Here is a 26559-nt window from a genome sequence, read left to right on the forward strand (position 1 = left end):
ACAATATCTTTTGCATAAGCTTATTGGAGTGAAGCAGTTGGTACTGTGCACAGACTAATTGCAAACCAACTAATCAATTATGAGATTAGTTGACAACTATTTTCATAATCGATTATAACGATTAGTTATTGTAGCTCTAATACACACACATATACACACACACATACATATACAGACATACACACACATACATATACAGACATACACACACATATACGCAAACACACACATACATATACATACACACACACACACACATACATATATATACACACACACAAACATACATATATACACACACACACATATACACACATACATATACACATACACACACACACATACACACATACATATACATATACACATATACATACACACACATACATATACATATATACACACACACACATACATACACACATATATATACACACATACATACATACACACACATACATGTACACACATACATACACACACACACACACATTCATATACACACACATACATACACATACATACATATACATATAAACACACATACATATACACACACACATACATATACACACACATATATACACACATGCATACATACATATACACACACAAACACACACACACATATACATACACACACAAACACACACACACACATATGTCTAAAACATTTTAATATTACAGAGGAATATGTGTTTCTAAAAACACATATACATACACACATACATATACATATATATACACACACACACACATATATATATATATATATATATATACACACACACATACATACATACATATACACACATACATACACACATACATATACACACACACACATACATATACACACACACACATACATATACACACACACATACATACACAAACACAAACACATACATACATACATACATATACACATATACGTATGCACACATACACATACATACATATACACACACACACACACACATACATATACACACACATACATACATATACACATATACGTATGCACACATACACACACACACACACATACATACATACATATACACACACACACACACACATATACATACACACACAAACACACACACATATGTCTAAAACATTTTAATATTACAGAGGAATATGTGTTTCTAAAAAATCTGATATGTTTCTCCCCCATATTAAAGGGATAGGATAGTCAAAATTAAACTTGCATGATTCAGATAGAGCAGGTCATTTTAAGACACTTTTAAATTCACTTCTATTTTCAAATGTGCTTTGTTCTCTAGTATCCCTTGTTAAAAAGGAATACGCACATATCCTACACTAGTGGGAGCTGCTGCTGATTGGTGCCTGCACACATTTGTCTCTTGCGATTGGCTGTTTCTTCAACAAAGGATAACAAGAGAAAAAAGCAAATTTGATAATAGAAGTAAATTGTAAAGTTGTTAAAAATTGTATGTTCTACCCAAATCATGAAAGACATTTAGGGTTTTCCTGTCCCTTTAAACTGCAGATCTAATTTGATTACGTTTTGTCAAGCACAGCTCAATAAATTTGTTCAAACCCTAGTAGCCAAACATTGAGGGGAGAGAGACTTTAATTTAACCTCTTGTAAACCCAGAACACACAGTGCAATTAAGGCATTAAACCATGGCTTTGTCTAACCAACAAAAGTAAGTGTTCTGTGATGCAGAGATACTCTTTTTATGATCATCTAGATGGTGAAGAAAAAAACCAGCGCATCAGCTTCATCAGTGCTGAGTTTACACTTTGCTTTACTGTGATCTCATGAGAATTCACAGAAATCTTGTGAGATTTCATAGTAAACTTTCTTAAACGGAGGAAAGAAATAGAGTGACTGTGCCTGCACATGCCAGGGGCCCCATTACATATGCGTGGGTTTGGTATCCTATATACAGCGCCCCATATAAATGCGGCATGTATATTTCACCTGTCGTCGCAATTTTTACTCCCATAGGCTAACATGGGACTGCGTCGTAAATCGGTATCCAATATCCAGCGCAAGGACTTACGTGGCAAAAATAGAGAAATCTTACTCCATTTTTACCTCACAATAAAAGGCAGCCGTAGCAAGCCTTGCGCTGAGTATGGGAGCACCGTAACTCCTGAAAATGCCTGCAAAAATAAAGTAACACCTAACGCATGCCCAATGTCTATGTACCTGTCAACCGCAATCCCCCACCGCAATAACTAATAAAGTTTATTAACCCCTATATTCGCCATCAAACCCACACCGCAAGTACTAACTAAATTATTAACCTCTTAATCCGCCAACCCCAATATCGCAAACTACCTATTAAAAATATTAACCCTTAATCCGCCATTAACCCACAACTCAATAAACCCATTAAAACTATTAACCCTTAATCCGCCATTAACCCACAATGCAATAAACCCATTAAAACTATTAACCCCTAAACCACCAAAGCCCACAACGCAATAAACCTAACCCCCCCTAACCTAACCCCCCGTAACCTAACATTCCCTAAATGAACCCAAATACTAAAGTAACTATTAAATTAAAAAAACTTAACACTACTTTAAAAATACAAATAAACTAAGTATAAATTAAGGGACAGTCTAATCAAAATTCTGGGGTAGACTGTCCCTTTAAGCTACAATTACAGAAAATAAAAAAATCTAAGATTACAGAAAATAATAAAGAAAATTACCAAATTTTACAAAAATTATACCTAATCCCTATGAAAATAAAAAAGCCCCCCCAAAATAAAAACACCCCCTAATCTAATAAACTACCAGTAGCCCTTAAAAGAGCTTTTTGCAGGGCATTGCCCCAAGATAATCAGCTCTTTTTTATGAAAATACACAACCCACCCAACAGTAAAACCCCCAAACCACCAAACCCACCCCAAATAAAATAACCTAACACTAAAAACCCTAAACTACCCATTGCCCTGAAAAGGGCATTTGTTGGGCATTGCCCTTAAAAGGGCATTCAGCTCTTTTACTGCCCATCCTATCTAAATAAAATAAATAAATAAAAAATCCCTTAAAAAACCCTAAGTCTAACCCCCAAGGGGTCCTCACCTGTCCTGAAGTACGGCGGAGAAGGTCCTGTTCCAGGCGGTGAAGTCTTGTTCCAAGCGGTGACCTCTTCTTTCCTCTTCCAGGAACCAGCCGGCACGGAGCGGAGGGCAGAGCTGAAGATCGATGACCTCGGAACTGAAGACTGTCGACCCTGGAACTGAAGACCGGTGACCGTGGAGCCATGGAACGTGGAGGATCCTCTTCATACTATCTCCGCCGTACACTGAATTGGAATTCAAGGTACTCGATTAAAAATGGCATACCTTGAATTCCTATTGGCTGATTTGAGTTTTCAAATTCAAATCAGCCAATAGGATGAGAGCTACTGAAATTCTATTGGCTGATTTGAATTTGAAGGCTCAAATCAGCCAATAGGAATTCAAGGGACGCCATTTTTAATTGCGTACCTTGAATTCCTATTCAGTGTATGGCGGAGATCGTATGAAGAGGATCCTCCGCGCTCCATGGCTTCGCGGTCACCGGTCTTCAGTTCCAGGCTCGCCGGTCTTCAGTTCCAGGCTCGCCAGTCTTCAGCTCTGCGGTCATCGGTCTTCAGCTACGCGCTCCGCGTCGGCTGGTTCCTGGAAGAAGAAAGAAGAGGTCGCCACTTGGAAGAAGACTTTACGCCTGGAACAGGACCTTCTCCGCCGGACTTCAGGACAGTTGAGGACCACTTGGGGGTTAGACTTAGGGTTTTTAAGGGAATTTTTATTTTTTTTATTTTATTTAGATAGGGTGGGCAGTAAAAGAGCTGAATGCCCTTTTAAGAACATTGCCCTTTTCAGGGCAATGGGTAGTTTAGGGTTTTTAGTGTTAGGTTATTTTATTTGGGGGGGTTGGTGGGTGGGGGGTTTTACTGTTGGGGGGCTTGTGTATTTTCTTAAAAAAGAGCTGATTCTATTGGGGGGGCTTTTTATTTCTCTTGTAAGGTGTATCCAGTCCACGGATCATCCATTACTTGTGGGATATTCTCATTCCCAACAGGAAGTTGCAAGAGGACACCCACAGCAGAGCTGTAATATAGCTCCTCCCCTAACTGTCATAGCCAGTCATTCGCTTGCAACTCTCAACAAGCTAGGATGTTGTAGGAGAGAGTGGTTAAATATAGTTAGTTTATTTTCTTCAATCAAAAGTTTGTTATTTTTAAATAGTACCGGAGTTGTGCTATTTTATCTCAGGCAGTAAATAGAAGAAGAATCTGCCTGAGGTTTCTATGATCTTAGCAGGTTGTAACTAAGATCCATTGCTATTCTCACATATGTCTGCGGGGATTACACAGATGAGGTAACTTCAGCGAGAGAATGGCGTGCAGTTTATTCTGCTATCAGGTATGTGGAGTTATAATTTTTTCTAGAGATGGAAAACACTAGAAAATGCTGCTGATACCGGATTAATGTAAATTAAGCCTGAATACAGTGATTTAATAACGACTGGTATCATGCTTACTCCCAGGGGTAATACCCTTATGATATTGCAATATAAACGTTTGCTGGCATGTTTAATCGTTTTTATATATGCATTGGTGATAAAACTTAATTGGGGCCTAGTTTTTTCCACATGGCTGGCTTAAATTTTGACTAGAGTTTTACTGAGGCTTTCCACTGTTATAGTATAAAAGTTACAGTTGGTGCAGTTAAAATTACAAACTGTGACATCCAGCTTCCCTCAGGAGTCCCCTGTATGCTATAGGACATCTCTAAAGGGCTCAAAGGCTTTCCAAAGTCGTTTATTGGGGAAGGTAGGACCACAGCTTGCTGTGGCAGTTGGTTGTGACTGTTAAAAAAAAAAAAAAAAGTCTATTTCGTTTTTTTGATCGTTTTTTTGAACTAAGGGGTTAATCATCCATTTGCAAGTGGATGCAATGCTCTGCTAGCCTATTACATACACTGTAAAAATTATATTTGATTTACTGCATTTTTTCACTGTTTTTCAAATTCTGACAAAATTTGTTTCTCTTAAAGGCACAGTGCCGTTTTTTATATTTGCTTGTTAACTTGATTTAAAGTGTTTTCCAAGCTTGCTAGTCTCATTGCTAATCTGTATAAACATGTCTGACATAGAAGAAACTCAAAGTTCCGTCGTTCAAGATGGAAACTATTCGTACCATCCTACCACTGATCCAGGAGGGTCAATATATGACTGCAGTGGATCTAAAGGATGCTTATCTTCACATTCCGATACACAAAGATCATCATCGGTTTCTCAGGTTTGCCTTTCAAGACAGGCATTACCAGTTGTAGCTCTTCCCTTTGGATTAGCTACAGCCCCAAGAATCTTTACAAAGGTTCTAGGGTCGCTTTTGGCGGTCCTAAGGCCGTGGGGCATAGCAGTAGCCCCTTATTTAGACGACATCCTGATACAGGCGTCAAACTTCCAAATTGCCAAGTCTCATACGGACGTAGTACTGGCATTTCTGAGGTCGCATGGGTGGAAAATGAACGAGGAAAAGTGTTCTCTATCCCCACTCACAAGAGTTTCATTTCTAGGGACTCTGATAGATTCTGTAGAAATAAAAATTTACCTTGACGGAGTCCAGGTTATCAAAGCTTCTAAATTCCTGTTGGGTTCTTCATTCCATTCCGCGCCCTTTGGTGGCTCAGTGTATGGAAGTAATCGGCTTAATGGTAGCGGGAATGGACATAGTGCCGTTTGCACGCTTACATCTCAGACCGCTGTAACTATGCAGGCTCAGTCAGTGGAGCGGGGATTACACAGATTTGGCCCCTCAACTGAATCTGGACCAAGAGACCAGGGATCCTCTTCCCTGGTGGCTATCTCGGGTCCATCTGTCCAAAGATATGACCTTCGCAGGCCAGATTGGACTATTGTAACAACAAATGCCAGCCTTCTAGGTTGGGGTGCAGTCTGGAACTCCCTGAAGGCTCAGGGATCGTGGACTCAGGAGGAGTCTCTCCTTCCAATAAATATTCTGGAACTAAGAGCGATATTCAAGGCTCTTCAGGTTTGGCCTCAGTTAGCAACTCTGAGGTACATCAGATTTCAGTCGGTCAACATCACGACTGTAGCTTACATCAACCATCGAGGGGGAACAAGAAGTTCCGTAGAGATGTTAGAAGTTTCAAAAATAATTCACTGGGCAGAGATTCACTCTTGCCACCTATCAGCTATCCATATCCCAGGTGTAGAGCACTGGGAGGCGGATTTTCTAAGTCGTCAGACTTTTCATCCGGGAGAGTGGGAACTCCATCCGGAGGTATTTGCACAACTGATTCTCCGTTGGGGCAAACCAGAACTGGATCTCATGGCGTCTCGCCAGAACGCCAAGCTTCCGTGTTACGGATCCAGGTCCAGGGATCCCAAGGCGACACTGATAGATTCTCTAGCAGCGCCCTGGTCTTTCAACCTGGCTTATGTGTTTCCACCGTTTCCTCTGCTCCCTCGACTGATTGCCAAGATCAAGCAGGAGAAAGCATTGGTGATTCTGATAGCACCTGCGTGGCCACGCAGGACCTGGTATGCAGATCTAGTTTTCATGTCATCCTTTCCACCATGGTCTCTGCCTCTGAGACAGGACCTTCTACTTCAGGGTCCTTTCAACCATCCAAATCTAATTTCTCTGAGGCTGACTGCCTGGAGATTGAATGCTTGATTTTATCAAAGCGTGGCTTCTCCGAGTCAGTTATTGATACCTTAATACAGGCACGAAAGCCTGTCACCAGGAAAATTTACCATAAGGTATGGCGTAGATATCTTTATTGGTGTGAATCCAAGGGTTACTCATGGAGTAAGGTCAGGATTCCTAGGATTTTATCTTTTCTCCAAGAAGGTTTGGAAAAAGGATTGTCAGCTAGTTTCTTAAAGGGACAGATATTTGCTCTGTCTATTCTTTTGCACTAGCGTCTGGCAGATGTTCCAGACGTTCAGGCATTTTGTCAGGCTTTAGTTTGAATCAAGCCTGTGTTTAAACCTGTTGCTCCACCATGGAGCTTAAACTTGGTTCTTAAGGTTCTTCAAGGAGTTCCGTTTGAACCTCTTCATTCCATAGATATCAAACTTTTATCTTGGAAAGTTCTTTTTTTTTTTTTTTTTTTTTTTTTTTTTTTGGTAGCTATTTCCTCGGCTTGTAGAGTCTCTGAGCTATCTGCCTTACAATGTGATTCTCCTTATCTGATTTTTCATACGGATAAGGTAGTCCTGCGTACCAAACCTGGGTTCTTACCTAAGGTGGTATCTAACAAGAATATCAATCAAGAGATTGTGGTTCCATCCTTGTGTTACACAATCTGGACGTGGTCTGTGCTTTAAAGTTTTACTTACAAGCTACTAAAGATTTTCGTCAAACATCTGCTTTGTTTGTTGTCTACTCTGGACAGAGGAGAGGTCAAAAGGCTTTGGCAACCTCTTTTTCTTTTTGGCTAAGAAGCTTAATCCGCTTAGCCTATGAGACTGCTGGACAGCAGCCTCCTGAAAGGATTACAGCTCATTCCACTAGAGCTGTGGCTTCTACTTGGGCCTTTAAAAATGAGGCTTCTGTTGAACAGATTTGCAAGGCGGCGACTTGGTCTTCGCTTCATACTTTTTAAAAATTTTACAAATTTGATACTTTTGCTTCTTCGGAGGCTATATTTGGGAGAAAGGTTTTACAGGCAGTGGTTCCTTCCATTTAAGTTCCTGCCTTGTCCCTCCCTTCATCTGTGTACTTTAGCTTTGGTATTGGTATCCCACAAGTAATGGATGATCCGTGGACTGGATACACCTTACAAGAGAAAACACAATTTATGCTTACCTGATAAATTTATTTCTCTTGTGGTGTATCCAGTCCACGGCCCGCCCTGTCATTTTAAGGCAGGTAATTTTTAAATTTAAACAACAGTAACCACTACACCCTATGGTTCCTCATTTCTCGACTTGTTTTCGGTCGAATGACTGGCTATGACAGTTAGGGGAGGAGCTATATTACAGCTCTGCTGTGGGTGTCCTCTTGCAACTTCCTGTTGGGAATGAGAATATCCCACAAGTAATGGATGATCCGTGGACTGGATACACCACAAGAGAAATAAATTTATCAGGTAAGCATAAATTGTGTTTTTCATAGGGATTAGGTATAATTTTTGTAAAATTTGGTAATTTTCTTTAATATTTTCTGTAATCTTAGATTTTTTTATTTTCTGTAATTGTAGCTTAAAGGGACAGTCTACTCCAGAATTTTGATTAGACTGTCCCTTTAATTTATACTTAGTTTATTTGTATTTTTAAAGTAGTGTTAGGTTTTTTTAATTTAATAGTAACTTTAGTATTTTGTAAATGAGGTAATTTGGGTTCATTTAGGGGGTGTTAGGTTAGGGGGGTTAGGTTAGGGGGGGTTAGGTTAGGGGTTAGGTTTATTGCGTTGTGGGCTTTGGCGGTTTAGGGGTTAATACTTTAATAGGTTTATTGCGTTGTGGGTTAATGGCGGATTAGGGGTTAATAGTTTTAATGGGTTTATTGCGTTGTGGGTTAATGGCGGATTAGAGGTTAATAGTTTTAATGGGTTTCTTGCGTTGTGGGCTTTGGCAGTTTAAGGGTTAATACTTTAATAGGTTTATTGCATTGTGGGTTAATGGCGGATTAGGGGTTAATAGTTTTAATGGGTTTATTGCGTTGTGGGTTAATGGCGGATTAGAGGTTAATAGTTTTAATGGGTTTATTGCGTTGTGGGTTAATGGAGGATTAGGGGTTAATAGTTTTAATGGATTTATTGCGTTGTTTTTCATAGGGATTAGGTATAATTTTTGTAAAATTTGGTAATTTTCTTTAATATTTTCTGTAATCTTAGATTTTTTTATTTTCTGTAATTGTAGCTTAAAGGGACAGTCTACTCCAGAATTTTGATTAGACTGTCCCTTTAATTTATACTTAGTTTATTTGTATTTTTAAAGTAGTGTTAGGTTTTTTTAATTTAATAGTAACTTTAGTATTTTGTAAATGAGGTAATTTGGGTTTATTTAGGGGGTGTTAGGTTAGGGGGGTTAGGTTAGGGGGGGTTAGGTTAGGGGGGGTTAGGTTAGGGGTTAGGTTTATTGCGTTGTGGGCTTTGGCGGTTTAGGGGTTAATACTTTAATAGGTTTATTGCGTTGTGGGTTAATGGCGGATTAGGGGTTAATAGTTTTAATGGGTTTATTGCGTTGTGGGTTAATGGCGGATTAGAGGTTAATAGTTTTAATGGGTTTCTTGCGTTGTGGGCTTTGGCAGTTTAAGGGTTAATACTTTAATAGGTTTATTGCGTTGTGGGTTAATGGCGGATTAGGGGTTAATAGTTTTAATGGGTTTATTGCGTTGTGGGTTAATGGCGGATTAGAGGTTAATAGTTTTAATGGGTTTATTGCGTTGTGGGTTAATGGCGGATTAGGGGTTAATAGTTTTAATGGATTTATTGCGTTGTGGGTTAGTGGCGGATTAAGAGTTAATAGTTTTAATAGGTAGTTTGCGATGTTGGGGTTGGCGGATTTAGGGGTTAATAATTTAGTTATTACTTGCAGTGTGGGTTTGATGTCAGATATAGGGGTTAATAGTTTAATTAGGCTTATTGCGTTGTGGGGGGTTGTCGGTCTAGGGTTAATACATTTATTATTAGTAGTGAGAGGGGGATTGCAGATATAGGGTTTTTTACATGTCGGGCTTATTTTTGGGAGGCGTGTTAGACTTTTACAGGAGATTTGTTATTTTCTTTACTTTTCTTAGGCGCCGGCAGTTTCTAAAGTGTCGTAAGTCACTGGCGACTCCAGAAATTTGTATTTACGCTCATTTCTGGACATCGCTAGTTTATCCGACTTACGGCACTTTATGAGCTGCCAGCGCCGTATATGTAATAGCCCGATGTGCAAGGTGAAGCTATGGGCAGTGCGGGTTGCAGCGCTTGCGCTGAAGCCTGCACCGTATATGTAATCGGGCGCCAGATGTACGCACCCTTCCAAGTACACTGATTGGATGTTTAAAGTGGTGTGCTGATTGGACAACAATTCAAACCTCACAGAAAAATGTACTTTTGAAGTGGGCGGCGTAGCGCGGGGAATTTGAATTTGATATCTTTATTGAAAAATTAAGTTAGAGTGCATCTTCGTTATAACTGATAAATGAAAATCCATCTAAATTATCACTAATATTCTGGATCTGTTTTTTAAAAAGGGAAGAGTTTACCATCACTTTAAAGTCCCTTTTCAATGGAATGTGGCTACTAAGGAAAGTTTGACGTAAAATATCTTCTTTTTTACATAGATATATGTAGGTAATATTTTATAGTCAGCTTTTTACAGATATTCTGCATCAATTTAAAGTAATTCAACATTGGGTATCATGTCCCTTTAAGGTATAATGTACAATCAAAGCCCAATGATTCTATGAGGCATACTTATCAAGCCGTCAACTGTGCTGCATTCAACGGCACCAATACACTCGCCTGACATCGCCTAACATCGCTTCCGCGGACCTGAATACGTTCTCCATAGTTAACAAAAAAGCTGTCAAAAAGCCGCGCTAGTTGTTAACTAACAGTCATCGATCTCGCTGCTATTCGGCTTTTTCCCAGCTTTATTTGTATACTGTCACTAAACACCGCCACTATACTAAACTTTTTAACCCCACCGCAACGAAATAAAGTTATTAACAACCTAAACTGCCACTCCCGGACCCTGCCGCCACTCTAATAAAGTTATTAACCCCTATTCCTCCGCTTCCGGATCCCACCACCACCTACATTATGTTATTAACCACTAATCTGCTGCCCCCTACACCGCCGCCACCAAAATCGTGTTATTAACCCCTACACTGCCAGCCCCCCACATCGCCATAAACTAAATTAACCTATTAACCCCTAAACCTAACAACCCGCTAACTTTATATTAATTTTTAACTCATCCCTATCTTATAATCAATTTAAACTTACCTTTAAAATTACATTAAACTATTTTAAATTAATAATTAATCTACCCTAACTTTTATAATAAAATTACATTAAACTACATTAAATTAACAATTAACCTACCCTAACTTTTATAATAAAATTACATTAAACTATATTAAATTAATAATTAACCTACCCTAACTTTTATAATAAAATTACATTAAATTAAATTAATAATTAATCTAACCTAACTTTTATAATAAAATTACATCAAACTACAAATTAAATTAACTATATTATATATTTAGAAACCTAACCCTACTCAAATAATTTAAATCTACATTAAAAAATTACTAAGTTACAAAAAACTAACAACTAAGTTACAAAAAATAACAAACACTAAGTTACAAAAAAAAATTTAAACACTAAGTTACAAAAAAGATTTAAACTAATTACACCTAATCTAAGGGCCCTAGGAAAATAAAAAAAGCCCCCCCAAAATAAAAAAACCCTAACCTACAATAAACTACAAAAAGCCCTTAAAAGGGCCTTTTGCGGGGCATTGCCCCAAAGAAATCAGCTCTTTTACCTGTAATAAAAAATACAAACAACCCCCAAACAGTAAAACCCACCACCCAAACATCCAACCCCCCAAATAAAACCCTAAAAAAAAATCTAAACTCCCCTTTGCCCTGAAAAGGGCATTTGGATGGGCATTACCCTTAAAATTGCATTTAGCTCTATTGCACCCAAACCCTAATCTAAAACTAAAACCCACTAAATAAACCCTTAAAAAATCCCAACACTAACCCCTGAAGATCAACTTACAGTTTTGAAGATCCGACATCCATCCTCAACGAAGCCCGCAGAAGTTGTCATCCAAGCAGCCGAAGTCTTCATCCAAGCCCGCAGAAGTCTTCACCCAGATGGCATCTTCTATCTTCATCCATCCGGCACGGAGCGGCTCCATCTTCCAGACATCCAACACGGAGCATCCTCTTCCATCAACGTATTCTTCGGAATGAATGTTCCTTTAAATGACGTCATCCAAGATGGCGTACCTTAGATTCCGATTGGCTGATAGCATTCTATAAGCCAATCGGAATTAAGGTTGAAAAAATCCTATTGGCTGTTGCAATCAGCCAATATGATTGAGCTTTCATCCTACTGGCTGATCCAATCAGCCAATAGGATTGAGCTTGCATTCTATTGGCTGATTGGATCAGCCAATAGGATGAAAGCTCAATCCTATTGGCTGATTGCAACAGCCAATAACATTTTTTCAACCTTAATTCCGATTGGCTGATAGAATTCTATCAGCCAATCAGAATCTAAGGGACGCCATCTTGGATGACGTCATTTAAAGGAACATTCATTCCGAAGAAGACGTTGATGGAAGAGGATGCTCCACGCTGGATGTCTTGAAGATGGAGCCGCTCCGCGCCGGATGGATGAAGATAGAAGATGCCGTCTGGGTGAAGACTTCTCCGGGCTTGGATGAAGACTTCGGCCGGCTACTTGGCGGATGGATGTCGGATCTTCAAAAAGTCGATCTTCTGCGGTTAGTGTTAGGATTTTTTAAGGGTTTATTGGGTGGGTTTTATTTTTAGATTAGGGTTTAGGTGCAATAGAGCTAAATGCCCTTTTAAGGGCAATGCCCATCCAAATGCCCTTTTCAGGGCAATGGGGAGCTTAGGTTTTTTTAGGTAGGATTTTTTTGGGGGGTTGGTTGTGTGGGTGGTGGGTTTTACTGTTGGGGGGGTTGTTTGTATTTTTTTTTACAGGTAAAAGAGTGGATTTCTTTGGGGCAATGCCCTGCAAAAGGCCCTTTTAAGGGCCATTTTGGTAGTTTTTTTTGTAGGTTAGGGTTTTTTTTATTTTGGGGGGGCTTTTTTATTTTCATAGGGCTATTAGATTAGGTGTAATTAGTTTAAATCTTTGATAATTTATTTTTTATTTTTTGTAACTTAGTGTTTGTTATTTTTTGTAACAGTAATTTTTTTAGTGTAGATTTAAATTATTTGCGTAGGGTTAGGTTTCTAAATATATAATATAGTTAATTTAATTTGTAGTTTGATGTAATTTTATTATAAAAGTTAGGTTAAATTAATTATTAATTTAATATAGTTTAAATGTAATGTAATTTTATTATAATAGTTAGGGTAGGTTAATTATTAGTTTAATATAGTTTAATTTAATTCTAAAGGTAAGTTTAAATTAATTATAAGATAGGGATGAGTTAATATTTAATATAAAGTTAGCGGGTTGTTAGGTTTTGGGGTTAATAACTTTATTTAGCTGCGGTGGGCTCCAGGAGTGGCAGGATAGGGGTTAATAACTTTATGTAGGTGGCGGCGGTGTCAGGGCAGCAGATTAGGGGTTAATAAGTATAATGTAGGTGGCGGCGATGTCGGGCGGCAGATTAGGGGTTAATAAGTATAATGTAGGTGGAGGCGGTGTAGGGGGCTGCAGATTAGGGGTGTTTAGACTCGGGGTACATGTTAGGGTGTTAGGTGTAAACGTTACTTTTATTATACCATAGAAATCAATGGGATATCGGGCAGCAGCGAACATAAGCTTTCGCTGCTTTCAGACTCCCATTGATTCCTATGGCATCCGCCGCCTCCAGGTAGATTTTTGTTAACTTCCAAAAGTAGTCAGATAGTGCCGAATTTGTATTCGGAACATCTGTTGTGACGTAAGCATCGATCTGTGTCGAACTGAGACCGGCGGATCGTATGTTACATCACAAAATTCTACTTTTGCCTGTTTGTAGGGTTTGATAAATAAGGCGAATCAAGCTTGGCACAATTACGCTGCGGAATTCCAGCGTATTTGCGGTTGACGGCTTGATAAATAGGCCTCCAAGTAAAAACGGTGCTGAATATATGATACAAGCATACAAGACGGTGCTTATAATAAATGTATTGCCATTCTGGCTCTTTTTTTCATGAAAAGGTAATGTTTAATTGCTGCTCTTTTATGCACAAGCGTGTAGCAAGTCCCTTTAAAATAAAATAAAAATATTTCCAATTTACTTCTATTACCAAAAGAACCTTTTTTTATTGTGTGCACAAGCTTTGACCACTGTATGTATAACATACAACGCGTCTGCCATACAGTGGTCAAGACACGTGCACGCTCCTGTGCCTAAGTATCTACTTCAACAAAAGATATCAAGAAAACAAAGTAAAGTAAATATAACAATAGAAGTATATAAGAAAGATTTTGTGTAAAGACCGTATTTGTTCAGTGCTCCCTAGAAATGACAAAAACTCATTCTTTTTGTTTTCTGCAAAATGCTACAAATCGCCTAAACCCTCTATTGGATTTCAAGCTTTTTTAAGAAAACCTAGGTTAGAGAAGTTGCTTTTTGGCCTTACTGAGAAGCATGGGAAAAGCATTATTTTGACACTAGAGTAAAAATTCCCTTTAAAGTGACATCAAGGTGTGAAATCCAGAGGCTATACAGGTTTAACTAGGGTTGCCACCTTAGCCATGTTCTCCTGGGCACTTATGAGTTACACATGCTGCAGGGTGTGCAGGGAGGAATAGTGCTCTCCAGGGGTGCAATTCATGTTCCCCTATGCACACCCTGCAGCATGTGTAACTCATAAGTGTCCAGGAAAAGCATGGCTGAGGTACCACCTTAGTTATAACACAAGGGGGCGTACATTTAAAGTGTTGCTGAAAATGCCGGCTCCCTTCTGAACTTTTTAGAAGATCAACGCTGATGTTTTGTGTAAGGTAAGTATCCCATAGCAGTTATTTTCAGTATTTCCGCTAGTTAGATGGGGACCTTTAAAGGGACAGTCTACTCCAGAATTTTTGTTTAAAAAGATAGCTAATCCCTTTATTACCCATTTTCCAGTTTTGCATAACTAACACTTTTATATAAATATACTTTTTACCTCTGTGATTACCTTGTATCTAAGCCTCTGTAGACTGCCCCTTTATTTCAGTTCTTTTGACAGACTTGCAGTCTAGCCAATCAGTGCCCTCTCATAAGTAACTCCACAGGCATGAGTACAATATTATCTATATGAGGTGGCCTTCAAGGGCTTTAGAAATTAGCATATGAGCCTACCTAGGTTTAGCTTTCAACTAAGAATACAAAAAAGAGAACAAAACAACTTTGATGATAAAAGTAAATTGGAAAGTTGTTTAAAATGACATGCTCTATCTGAATCATGAACGTTTAATTTTGACTAAACTGTCCCTTTATGGCAATTTAATTACTGTCTCAGTAATTAAATTGCCTTCCTAAAGCTTCATGAGCATGGTGCCCTAACTTTAAAGGGACATGAAACCCAAAATTCGTCTTTCATGATCCAGATAGAGCATGTGATTTTAAACAACTTTCCATTTCACTTCTGTTATCTAATTTGCTTTCTTCTCTTGGTATCCTTTGTTGAAAATCATACCTAGGTAGGCTTAGATAAAGGAATGCACTACTGAGAGCTAGCTGCTAATTGGTGGTTGTATATGCCTCTTTGGATTTGATTACCTGATGTGTTCAGCTAGTTCTCAGTGGCTCTCTCTGCTAATTCAACAAAGGATACCAAGAGAATAAAGCAAATGTGATAATAGAATACATTGAAAAGTTGCTTAAAATCATATGCTCTCTCTGAATCATGAAAGAATAAACTTGGGGTTTGTAATGGAGTTTGTAATGGGGGAGGTGCTAAACCGGCAGGACATGTGGCTGAGAGCTAGAAGCTACCTGGTCTCTGGGTGAGTGCTGTTGTGTGAAAAATAACAAATATAAATAATTTTTGATTTACTTAAAGGGGCATTCTAGTTAAAACTTAAATGCACATAGATGAATGTCAGCTTTGAATAGCAATATATTTGCAATATACATGAATTGCAAAAATGCTTCTAATAAAAGTTATCACTGTTTTAGTGTTAACATTTTATCACTGCATGTGCACGTGAAGCATAGCTAGATATTCTCAGTGCACCAGCATTTTAAATACTGCATCTGCTCAGAGCATCACTGGGGCTTGTATCATGTCAGCAATTACGAAATTGAGTCATTACAAGATGGTACAAGCACCGTAGGCTCTCTAAATAAGTACTGAGTTTAAAATGCTTGTGCACGGTGCATACTTAAATACACTTTTGAAACTGCTATATATTTTATTAGAAGCATTTTTGCTAATACATTTATATTACAAAAATGCTTCTATTCAAAATTAAAATGCAGCCATGTGGATTACAATTTTGACTGGAATGTCCCTTTAAAACTGTGTCCTGTTCTTCTGAAATAAACCCTGCAGTGGCACACTATCGCAAGTTTCATGTCCCTTTAAATAACTTTACAATTTACTTATTTTATCTTATTGTTTAATTATATTGGTATCCTTTGTTGGAGTAGCAATGCACTACTGGTTTCTAGGTGAACACATCAGGCGAGCCAATGAGAACAGGCATTTATGTGCAGTAGTGATGTCGCAAACCTAAAATTTGCGAACTTCCGCAACTGTTCGCGAACGGGCGAACCGGGTGAACCGCCATAGACTTCAATAGGCAGGCGAACTTTAAAACCCACAGGGACTCTTTCTGGCCACAATAGTGATGGAAAAGTTGTTTCAAATATTACATAGTTGATGCAGAGTCTGGTTTTAATCCATAAAGGGCATAAATCACCTAACATTCCTAAATTGTTTGAAATAACATGCTTTAAAACATCAGGTATGATGTTGTATCGATCAGGTAGTGTAAGGGTTACGCACGCTTCACAGTGACAGACCAAACTCCCCGTTTAAAGGGACAGTCTACACCAGAATTTTTATTGTTTTAAAAGATAGATAATCCCTTTATTACCCATTTCCCAGTTTTGCATAACTAACACATTTATAATAATATACGTTTAACCTCTGTGATTATCTTGTATCCAAGCCTCTGCAAACTGCCCCTTTTTCAGTTCTTTTGACAGACTTGCAGTCTAGCCAATCAGTGCCTGCTCCCAGATAACTTCTTGTGCACGAGCACAGTGTTATCTATATGAAATACGTGAACTAACACCCTCTAGTGGTGAAAAACTGTTAAAATGCAATCTGAAAGAGGTGGGCTTCAAGGTCTAAGAAATTAGCATATGAACCTCCTAGGTTAAGCTTTCAACTAAGAATACCAAGAGAACAAAGCAAAATTGGTGATAAAAGTAAATTGTAAAATTGTTTAAAATTACATGCTCTATCTGAATCATGAAAGTTTATTTTGGCCTAGACTGTCCCTTTAACGCACCGCAAACAGTCCATTTGCACAACCGCAAACTCCCCATTTTTTTAAATCTACACTACTGTTACACCAGATATGAGTTGCACTGGGGTGACACTGTGCCCTGGCAGGCAGGCCCTGAAACGCACACGTGTGAAGGAAACTGACTGCTATTATTTAACACAGTCAAAAAAGTGTTGTTTTTTTTAAATCTACACTACTGTTACACCAGATATGAGTTGCACTTGGGGTGACACTATGCCCTGGCAGGCAGGCACTTAAACGCACACGTGTGAAGGAAACTGACTGCTATTATTTAACACAGTCAAAAAAGTGTTGTTTTTTTTAAAATATACACTACTGTTACACCAGATATGAGTGGTGGCACTGGGCAAGTGGGCACAGTATACGCTGTGAGCCTGACACACACGCTGGCAGCCAGGCAACTGCAATTAGATTACACATGAAAAAAAAAAAAAAGCAGACTGATGTTCTAGCCCTAAATGCAGCTTCCAAATGAATCTAAAATGGATGCTGTCCAGGAGGTAGGAGGGTCTTGGAGGGAGGGTCTGCTGCTGATTGGCTGGAATGTGTCTTCTGACTGTGAGGTACAGGGTCAAATTATTACTCAATGAGAACGAATAGGGGGCGGATCGAACATCGCATATGTTCGCCCGCTGCAGCAAACGCAAACAAGCTATGTTCGCCGGGAACTATTCGCCGGCGAACAATTTGCGACATCGCTAATGTGCAGTAGTGCATTTCTGCACATAAGCTACCTATTTATGTAGTTCAACAATGGATACCAAGAGAACAGCAAATTAGAAAATAGAAGTATATTGAAAAGTTGTTTAAAATTGGATGCACTATCTGAATTATGAAATAAAAATTTGGGGTTTTATATCCCTTTAATACTTCACTTCCAGCCTATGTAATTGTTCTGAAATATATAAAGATATACATGTACGGTAACATTATACTAATATAGCATCAGTCGTGTACTTCCTGCAAAGGCTTCCTGCGTATGCTAATTGGCTGATATGCACTAGGTAACTATGATCATTTGCACTTAACAGCTAATGAGTTTTAGCAGTAAGTACATCATTTATACAACTGTATTAGTTTCAAGTTCCATACAATTAGCTTTTCAAGCAAAAAAAATCCCAATGTTTCAATGCCACCTTGTGACACGAGTTATACAAAACATGAATACAGAGTCCCTTAAAAGGAAAGTAAACACTTTAAGATTGTAATATAACATGCATAATTATGTAAAGTAAAAGAACTTTGCAGTAAAAATTTCATTGTTTATTTTGCCCCCTTTTCCTCTAATTTAAGTTGCTAAATTGTGAATTGTGGATTTCAAAGTCTTAAATATTTAAAGGGATAGAAAACTCAAAATTGAAATGTACATAGGTACATTTCAATTTGAATTATAAGGAACTTTGCAATATACTTTCATTAGCAAAAATAATTCTTTGTAAAAGTCAGCAGCATACGCACATATCCTGTGAGGGCCGTGCACGAGTATTCAAACACCTTCCCTCCTTAGAGAGCTGGTGGTGGTGTTTATTGCTTCTGAAAATGTACTTTGGGCTCGATTTATCAAACCTGAGGCGGACAGGGGCGCATATACACGCCCCTGTCCACCTCAGCTCGCCTCTGGCAGGGAGAATTTCCCCGGAGGAAATTACCATTGCACACAAGCGCTATTTTGCGCTCACGTGCAATCCTTCCCCCTGCCCGCGCACAGCCAATTACGCGCGGGCAGGAGCTGTCAATCTCCTTGATCGGACTAGACCACAGAGATTGAATTTCGCCACCTTAGAGGTGGCGAAGACGTTAGGAAAGAAGCTTGTTAAATACGGCGAGCAGGTACTTGTGAGAACTTGCAGCCGTAGGGGCTTCGATAAATCGAGCCCTTTGTGTCATGCAAGCCTCTGCTGACTTTCTGAGAAGGTGCAGTGTTTAAATATGATATGTACATATGCCGCAGCAAAGCAGTAATAACTTTTACTAGAAGCATTTTTGCTCATGGAAGTATATTGCAAAATGTTTCTACTTAAAATTTAAATGCACCCAGGCACATTCAATGTTTGACCTTTCTATCCCTTTAAAAAGCAAGTGGCGGCTTCATAAGCCTAACCCTGTCACATATCTGTCACTAATTTACAGATTGTAATCTTATCCTTTCTGCTGATGCCAAACAATGCAGAAATGTTTTATATTCATACAATGACAGTGACAAAACCCCCAGACCAGACTCAACTCTGGATTCGCCCCTCTAAATAAGGAAAATGGTAAATGGACTTTCACCATTAAAAATAAATTGCAGTCTGTTCTGATAACATTATGGGGCCGAAATATTAAGCTCCGAATGGAGTTTGATGACCCTGTTTCTGCGCGAGCCTTCAGGCTCGCCGGAAACAGCAATTATGAAGCAGCGGTCTAAAGACCGCTGCTCCATAACTTGTCGGCTGTCTCTGAGGCTGCGGTCTTCAATCCGCCAGATCCTATACGATCGGGTTAATTGACACCCCCTGCTAGCGGACGATTGTCCGCGTATCTGCAGGGGGTGGCATTGCACAAGCAGTTCACCAGAACTGTTTGTGCAATGATAAATGCCGACAGCGTATGCTGTCAGCATTTATCGAAGTGCGGCGGACATGATATGCTACATCGTATCATGTCCGTCCGCACTTTAGTAAATCAACTCCCTTAGACTCTACTGGAAGATTGCAAATATGTTGCAATTAAAAAGGTTTTTGTTCAGGAAGATCATACAGTGTGCAGCACTAACACGGAGATTACTTACAAAGCTATGTTATTTTACATCCACCAGAGCAAATCAGACCACAGACTGGAGCTTATGCAGAATATGGTAAATATGAACGTCCTTGACACAGTGGAATGTTTGAGCCTTTAGAGAGAGCTAGAAATGTTATGATTAGAAGTAAAAAAGTACATTTTTTTTTCTAGGGTGAAATATAAGGGGCAAGAAATGTAACAGTAGGACCAGCTGCCGTGTGGGAGGATGACAGGAATTCACATCCTTGGATATCACTGAACTACAAAAGCAAATCACTTGCTGGAGGACAGAAGCAAACTGCATTTATTGGGAGATGCATTTGACCCTTTGGCTGTCATGCAATAAATTGCTGGCGACCAATGGGTTAAATATTCCTCACTTTATAATATATGTTATTAAAACTTCCACCTTGAACAAATCACTTTATAGAGTTTGTAGTAATTACAGAATATCAGCACATTGTTAGTTCTGGCAGCCTGTTGAATGTACTTTTTAAAATAACATGAACATTAAATATGAAAGGCAGTTGAAGGGATATAAAATAGCAAAAGTAATTTGAATGAGTTGTAGGAAATGGAGACCGAAAAAAACACTTTAAACCGTGTAAATCGAGACGTGTAAAAGTGCTAAAGATACAGGTTAATATACTGACTTTGTGTCCCATTTATGAAGCTGCAGAACTAGCCAAGTGATGTTATTTCAAACAAGCAGGCCTAAAGCGTTAAGTACCTGCGGTCTTGAGACGGCTGCTACTTAGCCGGTGGAATGAAATAATTGTGGTCCGGGTCCGCTGGGATGATTGACAAACCCTGCTCTCGCACAATTGGTTGATCAAGAGCAGGAGGCATGGCTGCACAAGTAGTTGCTTGTACAATAATAACTGGGGGCAGCGGATGCTGCCTTCTGGCTGCGATGCTGTACGTCCAGACTACAAACCCACACACAGATATACACAAAGCACACAAATATATAGATAGAGATAGCGGAGGGACTGGCAGCCCCCTGCACAAATAAGTGCACACTATGGGTAACTATTCCAGTGTCTTGAGTAGCTGTACACGCTGCTATGGAGAAAACTGTGGGGAAAAGAAGGGGAAACCACTCACTTCTGCCAGTGCCAGCAGCAAAGTGTGTGACAAGGCCAGGAGATGTCGAAATGGAAAGCTATTAAAAATGGAGCTATCTTTGCGACTAAAGTCCTTGCCTTCGGAGAGGCAGTGTGAGCGTGCATGAGAGTGTGAGTGTGTGTTACAGTGAGTGTTAGAGTGAGAGTGTGTGTTTGTTAGTGTGTGTGAGAATGCTACAGTGAAAGTGTGTGTGAAAGAGTGTTACAGTGAGAGTGCATCAGAATGTTAGAGTGAGAAAGTGTATGTGAGTGTGAGAGTGAGAAAGTGTGTGAGTGTATATTAGTGTGTCTGAGTTTTTGTTAGCCAGTGTGTATATGAGTGTTAGAGTGTGTGTGTGTTAGTGAGTTTGTGTTAGAGTGGGTATGTATGTGTATGTATAAGGGAGATTGTTAGAGTGTGAGTGTGTGAGAGAGTGTTAGTGTGTTATAGTGAGAGTATGTGTGCAAAAGAGAGAATGAGAGTGTGTTTATTCCTCTCTAATTTAAATAGAGAACAACATACAAGACAAACTTTGCTCGTGTGACTCTTTCATTGTTGTTTACTACCTTTCAGGCTTGACAACACGCCATATTACAGTACACACACATTTTAGTCACCAAAAATTGCACAAGCCAAAATTTTTGAGCTCAAAAAAAAAATTAGAGGAGACATTGGTTATGCTTTTCAATAAAAGATACCACGGAAACAAAGTAATTTTGATAATACCAGTCGAAATAAACTAGAAAGTCACTTAAAATTGCTCTCCATTGGAAACCATGAAGGTTTTGATTTTCATGTCCCTTTACCAAAAAAGTGCCTGTTTTTTTATTTGCATATGTAGTAGTGACAATTTTAGGGGAGATTTTGATAGCTGCAATACAACCTCAAGTATGCCGGCTGCCAATAATTTGCAACGTCTTGTTTCTTTTGCATGTCCTGTGCTCGTGTATCCCTGTGCATATATCCCTACATTTCACATTCATTCCTCCTCTGAGGTTACACACTCCATAGGCAGATATAGGAGACTTGCATCTCTTTTTTACAGAGAGTTGAGGTAAACACATTAGTCTAGCGCCAGTTGCTAGGTAATGCTCTAGCTGCCCAATGAAAAAGCAAAGATTCAAACGGTGTCAAAACATTTTTAAAAATCTATATAAAACAAGACATCGGTGCATCATCTCATTCAGATATCTTCCAAGAATTCATATTAGATATAACCTGTCAGTCTTGATACTAATAATATCAGGTTGTTGCTTTTCATTTTAATCACAAGACAATTATGTTGTGTTGCTATAGAATAATAATTAGCTTGGTCTAAGTAACATCCTTTTTACTGCGATTATTTTTCAAAAGCCAAACTCCACCCCACCATTTAACTTCTTTAGAGGAGCCAATCAGGGCTTTAGTCCACAGACAACAAGACTAACTACTGTTATAAAGTTAGTATAAAATGTATTGTTTTGCAGTTATTATCCGTTGAAGCCAATTAGGGACATATGTAGCGGGGTTAGCCTTGAGACATCAGCAAGGTGCATTTCAAGCTATGAGAATTATTGCTCAATTTCCAGAGCTAAATTACAAGAAAAGGGGGCGATATATATAATGAAAGTTTATTGCAAAGTTGTATCATTATGCACTTTTTATATAAATATCTGAAGGTGTTTGTCCCTTTAACACAATAATTCTTTATAAGTCTTGACATTTGTATGACGCAAGCTCCGGCGAGTAAACTCTCTTCTTGGGAACTCAATTTATTACTGGTTTTAAAAACAATGGACCCCTTAGTGAAGCACGGTGGGGCGGATTTGCCTATAAAATGCTTCCTTCTACAATTTGCATGAGGAGGTGTTGAGGGGTAACTTCTCTCTGGACTGGATATTTCTATGTAATATAAATTTATGAAGCTGCACCTGAAATCTTAAAACTGCCACTTTTTAAAGGAACATGACCCCTATTTTTGTTCTTCTGTGAATAAGATTGAGCATACAGTTTAAACAGCCTTTTAGGTTAATTCTATCATCACATTTGTTTAATTATCTTAGTATCCTTTTTTGAAACAGCAGCCATGGGAGCTAGCTGAAACCATTTGGTGAGCCAATAACAAGAGGTATAAATGTGCAGCCACCAATCAGCAGCTTTCTCCTAAACCTATCTAAGTATGCTTTTCAACAAAGGATACCACATATGATAATAGAAGTAAATTGGAAAGTTGGTTATAATTGCATGTTCTGTCTACATCATTAACGTTTCATTTTGGCTTTACTGTTCCTTAAAAAGAAGTTAAATTTGTACCTTGGTTTTAAAAAAATGCTGCACATTGCCTAAAACATCTAGTTGATTTGCAGCATTTGCAAAGTACAGATTTGTCTTTTGGTCTCTAGGGAGCGTGGGACAAAGCACAATTTTTATACAAAAGCATTTTAAAAAATCACTTTAGCAGTGTTAAACTATCATCCCAGACTGATTCCTCCAGAATAATTGACAAGTCCTGGACTCGAGCAATGGTTGTGTGAGATCAGGGGGAGGGGCTACACAATCACTTGCTTGTGCAATGATAAATATGGGTCTCACTAGCACCTAATTAGCACAGACAAGAACCCTGACAAAGGAACTTGCCAGTGCCCATTGTAATAAACTGGCCAATAAATGTGCAGATCATGATCAAGATTCGTAAAGGGGTTGACAAAGGGTTGCCATGTTTGTTTGTTTTTTATTTAATATGCAAGTTTATGCTCATTATCACAGCCGATATAACTAATTATGCACCATACTTCAGAATCTAAAGCTAATAGGGCTGATTTTAAATGACAATTTCAAATTAGATTTCCACAATCAGAACAATTTAATCAAAACAGAACTTTTATTTCTCTGGACAATAACTGAAAAGTAAACTTAAATGGCTTTGTTTTCTTTGTATCCTTTTGTTAAATAGGCAACATAGGTGAGCTTGGGAGTGTATTTAGTCATCGGGCAGCAGTGTCTGCAACAATGTTTATGGCAATGATATATATAGTTGCAAACAATGCTGCCATAGAATGCTAAATATAAGAGTCAGGCTTCCTAAGTTTACTCTTCAACAAAGAATACAAACAGAATGAAGCAAATTGTATTTTCTATCTGAATCATGTTTAATTTTAACTGTGCAATCCCTTTAGTTATCTGCAATCAAGTGCATCTTAAAATGACTGACAGTAGCAGTAAAATAGCGTCCCAGTAGCATCATTAGCTGGTGCCCAGGCAACAATCGCATTCCCACTCCAAAGGCCTCTTGCAGGTGATTTAAATAAAAGTTTTTCTAGCATTATGAGTGACAGTTTTTGTTGGCTTATTTGCAGCACTGAGTCACTAGTAAGATTTTTGTGCTTTATTTTGGCATCTGCTGTATAACTCAGTAATGAAGCACTTGCTATACAAGTAGTAGCTGCATAACAGCCCAGTAGGGAGATTACTGTGACCTGTATTTGCTTTACTGTTATATAATTTATTATGCATGTCAATACATCATTTTATTAATCTTTACATTTGTTATAAGCACATTTTTTAGTTACTATAAAGTATTATATGGCCTATATATGTTATACTTATAAAGCTTTGATTAACAAGACACTGGTGTGTTCATAGGTCACTAAGAAACTCTTATTTAATACATCACATAATGAAATGGATTACAGTCGATCAGGTTCAGCCAAAAATATGATACTAAAAAAACAAACATTTTTCATATAAGTTTGGAAATAGTGCACAGGTAAATTTGTTCTCTTGAGCTAATTTATAGCTGAATGGTGTCCTTGTAGCAGCTTATTAAGTTTAGGTTTTTGTGCAGATTTTCAATTTCTGTTTTCTATTAAACATTTTATAAAGCAACAAATATATATAAAAAAAACCTCAGAACTTTTAAAAGTGGTCAGTGAACCCATTACCCTCACCTGATTTAAATGTAAAAAAAAAAGATATAAAAAAGATATAACTGCACGACTCACACTAGATTCCTTAACCTTAAAACAGCTACCTATGATGGTTTAACTGCAGTTCATCAAATTCATATATCCTAGTTAATTTTCTTATAGCACCCTTACTACACACAATGAGATAGATAGATAGATAGATAGATAGATAGATAGATAGATAGATAGATAGATAGATAGATGAAGAGATAAAGAGAGAGATAGAGAGACAGATAGATAGAAAGATTAAGAGATAGAGAGATAGAAAGATGAAGAGATAAAGAGAGAGATAGAGAGATAAAGAGATAGAGAGATAAAGAGACAGATAGAGAGATTAAGAGAGAAAGAGAAAGATAGAGAGATAAATAGAGAGCTTGAAAGATAAATAGATAAAGATAGAAAGATAGTGAGAGATAGATATTACACATGTCAGTGAAAATAATAATATTACATTAGTTAACTGCAAATAAAAAATAAGCTTTAGCAATAAAAATGTGATTATTGTTAAACAAAAATCATGCATAACTCTTGCACTCACTCTCCTTTGTCATTTATTTTAACAAAATGTATCTTGTAGGTATGGCAAGCTTTCACCTGCATTAATGGTAACTATATTATTACATTAAATGTAGCAACAACCCCAAAACTAACTTCCTGCACAGAACAAAAAAAAATCAAAACTTGTAAACGGAGTAAAAAAAGGATGATGATTATAATATAGAGATGTTATAATGTTACCTGTAAGGGATCCAATCAGACTGGTGCTTAGAAGTCATAGCTCACAGTGACAAGTGTATGGTCCTCAGCATGAAGGGCCTGAACCTTCACAACAAGATGAAATGACCCACTCAGACCCCATACAGACGTATGCCACCTCCTCAGCAGCATCCTCTGGAGCACAGAGCACCTCAGCTCATCAGGCAAGGTGAAAGGTGCAGGATACAGCAGGATACACTACTTACACACTACCTGCATAGCCTAGCTGTGCCAGTGCAGTCTCACAATACAGAGATTCTACAACTGTAGACAGGGAGTGATGTATGTTGCATTAGTCCAGGAATACTGTGTTAGCCTAGGGATCTCCTTGCATCTTCCATGCAACACTCCTACAGCAGCCTAGCTTTGTCCTGTTGCACCAGGCTGCTCATCTTTATAAAGGATCAGCTCATGCCCCATATCACAGCAGATGCCTAACGTGGCACAGCATCAGGAGCAACAAGGGTTCATTTAAAGACTATACCTACTCCAGCCTGGCACAGCAGCTCCCAGCCTCAGCCTGCACATCAGCAGTAAGACTCTGCCCCCAGTGATGTCATCTGCCAGTCACTGAGCTTGCTGCAAAACCTGAGCTGGAGTCACTGGCAACGGGATAAAATCACTACTTCTTCATTAACAGCTGTGTTACTTTTTTATGACAAAATATAAACAAGATGGAGTTGCACCAGTTTACTGTCTTTCATCAACAGACTAGGAAACAAATGTTTTAAAAAACAAATTAACCCTTGTAGGACTATGATTAGTTTCCATGTAAATAAACTAGATTGTTTTTACCTAATCATGGCATGA

General features: G+C 38.4%; 1 protein-coding gene across 3 annotated transcripts in view; it reads right to left on the minus strand.

The window, feature by feature from the left end:
* The window catches only part of TUB (TUB bipartite transcription factor), a 406789-nt gene extending 380527 nt beyond the window's left edge, over positions 1-26262 (minus strand). For 2 of the 3 annotated variants that reach the window (XM_053720613.1, XM_053720611.1), the window contains exon 1: positions 25732-26258. In XM_053720613.1, coding sequence (XP_053576588.1) covers positions 25732-25769 — 38 coding nt within the window. In that variant the 5' untranslated portion in view covers positions 25770-26258. Of the gene's footprint in view, positions 1-25731 lie in introns of all 3 variants that reach the window. The other variant, XM_053720612.1, reaches the window with a different exon arrangement.
* Between the last annotated feature and the right edge of the window lie 297 nt (positions 26263-26559).

The sequence above is a fragment of the Bombina bombina genome, chromosome 7 (assembly GCF_027579735.1).
Source record: "Bombina bombina isolate aBomBom1 chromosome 7, aBomBom1.pri, whole genome shotgun sequence".
Classification (NCBI taxonomy): domain Eukaryota; kingdom Metazoa; phylum Chordata; class Amphibia; order Anura; family Bombinatoridae; genus Bombina; species Bombina bombina.